We start from the raw sequence: 10,227 nt of genomic DNA on the forward strand, positions 1-10,227 counted from the left end.
ATTTAGTAACCTGCTCTATGTGAAGCGGCCATCTGTTGTTATACTAGTGGCAGCAGTTCTTCAATAACACAAACCCCAAAGCAAATCAGGGGGAGAAAAATAGATTTATTTGAAAAGGACAAATTATTATGCTGGGAAGTAGATGTTCAGTCTTCCCTGTCCTCAGTTTTTCTCCACAGAACAAAGGAACAGGATGCCATTAATACACCCCCCCCCCCCCCCCCCCCTCTAGCCTGTGGTTGACCAATCAGAAGTTCTTGCAGTACAACTGGGCCAATGGCCAAATAACAAGTATCCTGCTCCAGACTCGATGTATAGACCAATGAAAATGTAGAACACGTAGCTCTGAGTTCAGGACCGACATTCCACACATTCTAAACAGCTGTTGAACTATTTTCCCTATTGACCATTAAGTACTCTGCGTTGTGTATTTTTATCTTCAAAATAGTCTTATACTCGGGTATAATTTACAGTACCTCTGATAGTCTCTGAATGGGAATATTCTCCAGCAGTGTGAAGGAGTGGTGCAGTGGACAGGAGATATATATATATATATATATGACAGTGGTTGTTGTGTTCCAGGTGTCATCGGCTTAGCCAGAGGATGACAGGGTAGTTCCCGTTTGACCTGCTGACTATGACCTCAGTAGGTTCTTCTCCTGCTGCTGAAAATAGCATCTTTCAAGCCAAAACATCAGAAAACAATCACCTCTCATTTTCTGACTATGGTTCTAGAATTCCGATTGTGCTGTTGCAGCCGATCTGCTTTGTGTCTTTTCTCACCTGTCCTCTACTTTCCCTTGTCTGAGGAGACAGGGCTTTGGAATGTTTAGCTGTAAAAAAAAATAAAAAAATAAAAATAAAGTAAATTAAAAATAAATTCTTATTTTCAATGACGGCCTAGGAACAGTGTGTTAACTGCCTTGTTCAGGGGCAGAACGACAGAATAGTGGATTCGATCTTGCACACCTTTCGGTTACTCGTCCAGCGCTCTAACCACTAGGCTACCTAGTGGTAATGGCCATTATCATACTTTATTTCATTTCCAGCGTTTTGAGCAGGACAGAATGGAGGATGATTTAATAGAAAAGGGACAGGAATCTGGATACTGTCCCTAGATCAGAGGCTGGAATCTGGATACTGTCCCTAGATCAGAGGCTGGAATCTGGATACTGTCCCTAGATCAGCGGCTGGAATCTGGATACTGTCCAAATCAAATCAAATCAAATTTTATTTGTCACATACACATGGTTAGCAGATGTTAATGCGAGTGTAGCGAAATGCTTGTGCTTCTAGTTCCGACAATGCAGTAATAACAAGTAATCTAACTAACAATTCCAAAACTACTGTCTTGTACACAGTGTAAGGGGATAAAGAATATGTACATAAGGATATATGAATGAGTGATGGTACAGAGCAGCATAGGCAAGATACAGTAGATGGTATCGGGTACAGTATGTACAAATGAGATGAGTATGTAAACAAAGTGGCATAGTATAGTATAAAGTGGCTAGTGATACATGTATTACATAAGGATACCGTCGATGATATAGAGTACAGTATATACGTATGCATATGAGATGAATAATGTAGGGTAAGTAACATTTATATAAGGTAGCATTGTTTAAAGTGGCTAGTGATATATTTACATCATTTCCCATCAATTCCCATTATTAAAGTGGCTGGAGTTGAGTCAGTGTCAGTGTGTTGGCAGCAGCCACTCAGTGTTAGTGGTGGCTGTTTAACAGTCTGATGGCCTTGAGATAGAAGCTGTTTTTCAGTCTCTCGGTCCCAGCTTTGATGCACCTGTACTGACCTCGCCTTCTGGATGATAGCGGGGTGAACAGGCAGTGGCTCGGGTGGTTGATGTCCTTGATGATCTTTATGGCCTTCCTGTGACATCGGGTGGTGTAGGTGTCCTGGAGGGCAGGTAGTTTGCCCCCGGTGATGCGTTGTGCAGACCTCACTACCCTCTGGAGAGCCTTACGGTTGAGGGCGGTGCAGTTGCCATACCAGGCGGTGATACAGCCCGCCAGGATGCTCTCGATTGTGCATCTGTAGAAGTTTGTGAGTGCTTTTGGTGACAAGCCAAATTTCTTCAGCCTCCTGAGGTTGAAGAGGCGCTGCTGCGCCTTCTTCACGACGCTGTCCGTGTGAGTGGACCAATTCAGTTTGTCTGTGATGTGTATGCCGAGGAACTTAAAACTTGCTACCCTCTCCACTACTGTTCCATCGATGTGGATAGGGGGGTGTTCCCTCTGCTGTTTCCTGAAGTCCACAATCATCTCCTTAGTTTTGTTGACGTTGAGTGTGAGGTTGTTTTCCTGACACCACACTCCGAGGGCCCTCACCTCCTCCCTGTAGGCCGTCTCATCGTTGTTGGTAATCAAGCCTACCACTGTTGTGTCGTCCGCAAACTTGATGATTGAGTTGGAGGCGTGCGTGGCCACGCAGTCGTGGGTGAACAGGGAGTACAGGAGAGGGCTCAGAACGCAACCTTGTGGGGCCCCAGTGTTGAGGATCAGCGGGGAGGAGATGTTGTTGCCTACCCTCACCACCTGGGGGCGGCCCGTCAGGAAGTCCAGTACCCAGTTGCACAGGGCGGGGTCGAGACCCAGGGTCTCGAGCTTGATGACGAGCTTGGAGGGTACTATGGTGTTGAATGCCGAGCTGTAGTCGATGAACAGCATTCTCACATAGGTATTCCTCTTGTCCAGATGGGTTAGGGCAGTGTGGTTGAGATTGCATCGTCTGTGGACCTATTTGGGCGGTAAGCAAATTGGAGTGGGTCTAGGGTGTCAGGTAGGGTGGAGGTGATATGGTCCTTGACTAGTCTCTCAAAGCACTTCATGATGACGGATGTGAGTGCTACGGGGCGGTAGTCATTTAGCTCAGTTACCTTAGCTTTCTTGGGAACAGGAACAATGGTGGCCCTCTTGAAGCATGTGGGAACAGCAGACTGGTATAGGGATTGATTGAATATGTCCGTAAACACACCGGCCAGCTGGTCTGCGCATGCTCTGAGGGCGCGGCTGGGGATGCCATCTGGGCCTGCAGCCTTGCGAGGGTTAACACGTTTAAATGTCTTACTCACCTCGGCTGCAGTGAAGGAGAGACCGCATGTTTTCGTTGCAGGCCGTGTCAGTGGCACTGTATTGTCCTCAAAGCGGGCAAAAAAGTTATTTAGTCTGCCTGGGAGCAAGACATCCTGGTCCGTGACTGGGCTGGGTTTCTTCCTGTAGTCCGTGATTGACTGTAGACCCTGCCACATGCCTCTTGTGTCTGAGCCGTTGAATTGAGATTCTACTTTGTCTCTGTACTGGCGCTTAGCTTGTTTGATAGCCTTGCGGAGGGAATAGCTGCACTGTTTGTATTCGGTCATGTTACCAGACACCTTGCCCTGATTAAAAGCAGTGGTTCGCGCTTTCAGTTTCACACGAATGCTGCCATCAATCCACGGTTTCTGGTTAGGGAATGTTTTAATCGTTGCTATGGGAACGACATCTTCAACGCACGTTCTAATGAACTCGCACACCGAATCAGCGTATTCGTCAATGTTGTTATCTGACGCAATACGAAACATCTCCCAGTCCACGTGATGGAAGCAGTCTTGGAGTGTGGAGTCAGCTTGGTCGGACCAGCGTTGGACAGACCTCAGCGTGGGAGCCTCTTGTTTTAGTTTCTGTCTGTAGGCAGGGATCAACAAAATGGAGTCGTGGTCAGCTTTTCCGAAAGGGGGGCGGGGCAGGGCCTTATATGCGTCGCGGAAGTTAGAGTAACAATGGTCCAAGGTCTTTCCTCCCCTGGTTGCGCAATCGATATGCTGATAAAATTTGGGGAGTCTTGTTTTCAGATTAGCCTTGTTAAAATCCCCAGCTACAATGAATGCAGCCTCCGGATAAATTGTTTCCAGTTTGCAGAGAGTTAAATAAAGTTCGTTCAGAGCCATCGATGTGTCTGCTTGGGGGGGGATATATACGGCTGTGATTATAATCGAAGAGAATTCTCTTGGTAGATAATGCGGTCTACATTTGATTGTGAGGAATTCTAAATCAGGTGAACAGAAGGATTTGAGTTCCTGTATGTTTCTTTCATCGCACCATGTCACGTTAGTCATAAGGCATACGCCCCCGCCCCTCTTTTTACCAGAAAGATGTTTTTTCCTGTCTGCGCGATGCGTGGAGAAACCTGTTGGCTGCACCGCTTCGGATAGCGTCTCTCCAGTAAGCCACGTTTCCGTGAAGCAAAGAACGTTACAGTCTCTGATGTCCCTCTGGAATGCTACCCTTGCTCGGATTTCATCAACCTTGTTGTCAAGAGACTGGACATTGGCAAGAAGAATGCTAGGGAGTGGTGCGCGCTGTGCCCGTCTCCGGAGTCTGACCAGAAGACCGCCTCGTTTCCCTCTCTTTCGGAGTCGTTTTTTTGGGTCGCTGCATAGGATCCACTCCGTTGTCCTGTTTGTAAGGCAGAACACAGGATCCGCGTCGCGAAAAACATATTCTTGGTCGTACTGATGGTGAGTTGATGCTGATCTTATATTCAGTAGTTCTTCTCGACTGTATGTAATGAAACCTAAGATGACCTGGGGTACTAATGTAAGAAATAACACGTAAAAAAACAAAAAACTGCATAGTTTCCTAGGAACGCGAAGCGAGGCGGCCATCTCTGTCGGCGCCGGAAGTAATTGCCCCTAGATCAGAGGCTGGAATCTGGATACTGTCCCTAGATCAGAGGCTGGAATCTGGATACTGTCCCTAGATCAGAGGCTGGAATCTGTATACTGCCCCTAGATCAGCGGCTGGAATCTGTATACTGTCCCTAGATCAGCGGCTGGAAACTGTATACTGTCCCTAGATCAGAGGCTGGAATCTGTATACTGTCCCTAGATCAGAGGCTGGAATCTATATACTGTCCCTAGATCAGCGGCTGGAATCTGTATCCTGTCCCTAGATCAGCGGCTGGAATCTGTATCCTGTCCCTAGATCAGAGGCTGGAATCTATATACTGTCCCTAGATCAGCGGCTGGAAGAGAGCTTGAGCCTGTTTTCTGTAATGACATCTATGATTGATTTAACTGTCATATACTCTGTGAAACATCTCTGATTTAAACTTTTAACACATGTTCTCATCTTTAGCCTCTCCTTCAGAGCCTACCTCGCATTGTAGTGCAGTCCGCAAGTGTTGAAGAGGACATGGATACAAAACTTAGTCGTCACTTGGTAAGTTACTTGATCGTCTGTCCCTAGTAAGTATTGAGAATAATATGGTAATATGTTCGTCACCATTCATTACTTGTCTGTTTGGTTAATTCCACAGGTTCCCATTGGGGTAATCGTCCCCCCGAAGTGCCAATCAGAGGCTGGGAAAACCATGCCCCTCCCACCGGCTATCATCCCTCCGCTCATCCCTGAGATAGAAGACCCCTTCCCCAGTCCGGTCAGCGAGGCATCCAGTGGCTACATGTCCACCAGCGTCTCCACGGCAACCCTGTCAGAGGCTTACCTGATTTGTGGGGACCTCGGTCTGTCAGCCAATCTCAATCCAGATGGCTTTGAGGTGACGCACAGGTCGTTCGAGTCCGACATCGGTCGCTGTCTTCATCAGGAGTCTAACATGGCCGACCAGGAGGAAGAGAGGGCCACTGCTACTGACCTGGAGGCTTCAGAGAAACAGAGGACTGATACTAGTTCTCCCCAGGCAGACAGGACTGATATTGATACACTACGAGCAGACTCTTCTTTCCCATTGGAACCACATGGAACCTCCGCAGAACCTCTTCTCATATCAAAACCCTATAAATCCTCAGGAGAACCTGAAGATATGACTCCACCAGAGTCACTGACACACAAGTTTACACAAGAATACTACAGACTACTACCGTGTGAAGAATCAATCCAACCAGAGTCACTGACACTGTCTACACAAGAACAGTCTGTAGTATCTAATGAGTCTGAACCACCAGTCCAGCCATTCAAGTCTGTACAAGAACAACTGAGACAGTCTTCACCAGACAAGTCAACAGAAAAACTGTCTGTAGAATTAGACCAGTCAGAACCACCAGTCCACATAAAAGACCCAGTCCAGTTAGAAGAACCACCAGTAGAGCCAAAGCCACCTCGGGAACAGCGTGAGGCAACAGCTGAGTCAGCACCTCTAGACCAGCTAGCACCTCTAGACCAGCTAGCACCTCTAGACCAGCTAGCACCTCTAGACCAGCTAGCACCTCTAGACCAGCTAGCACCTCTAGACCAGTCAGCACCTCTAGATCAGCTAGCACCGGCAGACCAGCCTGAACCTGCACTTACCCCTGTAAAGCTTGCACCTAGCCAGCCAGCCGAAGCTCCAGCCCTAGCTCCAGCCCCAACCCTGGCTTCAGCTCCAATCACTGCCGTAACTCCTGCTCCTGTCCCACCCAAAGCCCCTCTCCTAACCACTGTCCCAACCCTTCTTCCAGCACTGGTTGTCAAACCTCCCAGTAGCTCGGCAGCAAACCCATTCAAGATTCAGAAAGTAAAGACGTCCGATCTGAAGTCCTTCCATCCTATCGTAAATGAGGATGAGAGCCAGGCCAGGAACAGTGGTCTTAGTGCTGATCTCTCTCTTCCTCTGGATATCCTCTCTGATTCAGACGAAGGAGTCACTGACACAGCCACAGAGGTGCCTGACTGGCTGAAGGAGGGGGAGTTTGTGACTGTAGGAACTAATAAAAGTGGCACTGTGCGCTACGTGGGACCTACGGATTTTGCAGACGGAACCTGGGTTGGAGTGGAGCTGGACTTACCTGCGGGTAGGTAGATGAGGTTACCATGTGATGTGTTCTGATTTGTATTTATTTTTTACTTTACGATTCTGTTGTAGTTCTTGTGATGGCTAGCTAAGTATTGTGTGTGTGATATATTTTTTGTAAATTCGTGTTGGATGTCTCACTGGCTCTTTCTCTATCCAGGGAAAAATGACGGGTCTGTGGGTGGAAAGCACTACTTCCACTGTAACCCTGGTTACGGGGTGTTGGTGCGTCCTGATAGGGTGAGCCGTGGAGGAGTCGGGGGCGGGGCTAAGGAGAAGCGGCGACAGCAGCAGAAGCGTCGCAGTGCTAACCTATCAGGGTCCAGCCCTAACCTGGCTGCCCTCACTGCCCTGGCCAAGGGAGAGGGGACTGGGACAGGTCGCAAAGGAGACAACCGTAAATCCTGGAACAGCTGAGAGGAGAGTGTAGCAAGGTTGGGGTCAATTTCATTTCAATTCAGTCAATTCAAGAAGGAAACTGAAATTCCAATTTCAATTTCCCCTGAACACTTCTCTAGAGATGCATTGAGGAAAATTTGAAATTCGAATTTCAGTTTACTTTCCGAATTGCTGGAATTGAAACTAGATTGACCCCAACCTGGTGGGTACTAGACACGACGCAACGCCACAACCAACTAGTAGAGGTGCAACCCGAAAACCACAGCAACATATCAAGACATAAGAGGTGCACCGTTTTCTTGTTTTAAATGTTCAGTCACCGATCAACAGGTGGAGGAGAGGCTCAGTTCATGGTGCTGGCTGCATCAAGGAGTAGGATTAAGTTACCCCCTAGTCACTGATCTTGGGTCAGTTTGACTTTTTCCCCACTCATGGATAAAGTTAGTATTGGGGGGAGTGGATTACGAACAAAAGATTGAACAACTTTTGGCCAAGGTATCCGTGGAATAAGTTTACCGTGTTTAATACAATACAATGTAATAGTAGTAATTTATGTTCTTAACCCTGTGGAGGCTCCCTGGAGGCTCACAGGGATATTGGTATCCACAGTACTCCACCAATTATATTTTCTTTCTTTTTTTTTACATAAATGCACTGTGATTCAAGTTCTAACATGGCAAAGTCTTTGCCTCATGGCGAAATGTGCAGAATTCCAGGATGATGGTTTTAAAACCGCAACGTTTTATTCTCCGATGCCAAGAGGCGGGCCTTTTTTTAAATGTTCTTTCTCCGGGCCCTCGACTTGTTTCGTTCAGCCTTACACTGCAGACGGCATAGTAAAACGCCTTGTAGGCTGTTTTTAACACACTGGAGATGTCTTCTGATTTATGAGCGGGTCCTTGTTGAATTTTCTATCACAAAAGGGGTCCCAGGCCCCAAACAGTTTGAGAACCCCTGACCAAGGGGAAACTTCCAGAGCTTTCTTTCATATCATCTGAATGTATTTTGTTTTGTCTGATTGGGTCTCTCAGGTTCTCAAATAACACGTGCCATATTTTATTTACCAGGGTTGCGATTAATTCCATTTCATTTCAGGAAATACACAAATTCCAATTCTATTCAATTCTTTTCAATTAGGAATTTGGTTTACTTTCTGAATTTACTGAAATTGAAATGGAATTATCCCCAACCCTGGTTATTACAACAGGGTATTACAACTGGTTATTACAACTGGTTATTACAACTGGTTATTACAACTGGTTATTACAACTGGTTATTACAACTGGTTATTACAACAGTGTGGCAGAACAATATGTTGATCATGATCTGTTTTTAGCTAACAGGAAATATTCTGTGTGTATGAACTTTACTTAAACTGCTTGATTGGATCATTTTATGTTTGGATGTTATGTTATAAGGTTTTGGGATAGTGTGGGACAGGTAGAATGCAACCTGGTATGTGTTTCTATGTATACTGAACAGAAATATAACGTAACATGTGAAATGTTGTCCCATGTTTTAATGATCCCAGAAATGATCCATATGTTCAGAAAGCTTATTATTCTCACATTTTGTGCACATATTTTACATCCCTGTTAGTGAGCATTTTTTCCTTTGCCAGGATAATCCATCCACCAGACAGGTGTGGCATATCAAGAAGCTGATTAAACAGCATGACCATAACACAGGTGCACCTGGGGATGCTGTGGGGATAAAATGTGCAGTTTTGTCACACGATTCCACAGATGTCTCAAGTTTTGAGGAGCGTGCAAATGGCATGCTGACTACGGGAATGTCCACCAGAGCTGTTGCCAGAGAATTTAATGTTAATTTCTCTACCATAAGCCAATGTCGTTTTAAAGAATTTAGCAGTATGTCCAACCTGCCTCACAAACGCATGTAACCACGCCAGCCAGCTTCTTCACCTGCGGGATCGTCTGAGACCAGACAGCTGATTAAACTTTTTTTAATATACTTTTTACCCCCTTTTCTCCCCAATTGGTAGTTACAGTCTTGTCCCATCGCTGCAACTGCCATACAGACTTGAGAGAGGTGAAGGTCGAGAACCATGCGTCCTCCGAAACACGACCCTGCCAAGCCCCACTGCTTCTTGACACATTGCTCGCTTAACCCGGGAGCCAGCCGCAACAATATATCAGAGGAAACGCCGTACAACTGGCGACCGTGTCAGCGTGCATGTGCCCGGTTCCGCCACAGGAGTCTCTAGAGCGCGATGGGACAAGGACACCCCGGCCGGCTAACCCCTCCCCTAACCTGGGCCAATTGTGCACCGCTTCATGGGTCTCCCGGTCGCGGCCGGCTGCGACACAGCCTGGGATCGAACCCGGGTCTGTAGTGACGACTCAAGCGCCTTAGACCACTGCGCCACTCGGGAGGCCCACTAAGGAGTATTTCTGTCTGTAATAAAACCCCTTTGTTGGCGGGGGAAACAACAAATTCTGAGTGGGTGGGACTGGCTCTCAAGTGGGTGGGCCTATGGCTTCCTAAGCCCACCCATGGCAGCGCTCCTGCCCAGTAATGTGAAATCTGTAGACGAGGGTCTAACCAATTTATTTCAATTGACACATTTCCTTATATGAACTGTAAGTAATTTTTGAAATTGTTGCAATTTGCGTTTATATTTTTGTTCAGTATAGTTGCTGTGCATGGATGGGTTCTGTTTTGTATGCAGATTTGGGTATTTATGTAATGTATTAGGGTGTTTAAGACATTGGGCTTGTTTTTAATTATTTTTCAAATGTTTTATATGTGCATTCAGTCTGATCTGACTGTATGAATGTTCCATTTTATTTCTAGATGGAAACTAGACATTTTTAAAAGAAATCGATGGGATGACCACTAATCTCTTTTTTTAATATCAATATGGTGTTACAATAAACTGTATACTTCTACATCTTTACCAAGTTTTTATTTACAACTGAATTTTATTACGTCTTAATAAACTACGCTTCCAAATGTCTAGGAACCTTTAATGCTCCAGTTTCTTTTGTCGGGTAGGACATGTAGTTTGTGTCAGAT

At 46.2% G+C, this 10,227-nt stretch overlaps 1 protein-coding gene across 4 annotated transcripts in view; it reads left to right on the forward strand.

Annotated features, from left to right (window-relative positions):
• The window catches only part of LOC110521111 (kinesin-like protein KIF13B), a 79,739-nt gene extending 69,565 nt beyond the window's left edge, over positions 1-10,174 (forward strand). For all 4 annotated transcript variants that reach the window (XM_036976323.2, XM_090233243.1, XM_090233242.1 and 1 more), the window contains 3 exons: positions 5,139-5,222; positions 5,320-6,790; positions 6,950-10,174. In XM_036976323.2, the coding sequence (XP_036832218.2) occupies positions 5,139-5,222; positions 5,320-6,790; positions 6,950-7,206 (1,812 nt within the window). In that variant the 3' untranslated portion in view covers positions 7,207-10,174. The remainder of the gene's footprint in view (positions 1-5,138; positions 5,223-5,319; positions 6,791-6,949) is intronic.
• Positions 10,175-10,227: the final 53 nt, after the last annotated feature.

Source organism: Oncorhynchus mykiss, chromosome 4, assembly GCF_057628025.1.
Source record: "Oncorhynchus mykiss isolate SJ-2025 chromosome 4, ASM5762802v1, whole genome shotgun sequence".
Lineage (NCBI taxonomy): Eukaryota > Metazoa > Chordata > Actinopteri > Salmoniformes > Salmonidae > Oncorhynchus > Oncorhynchus mykiss.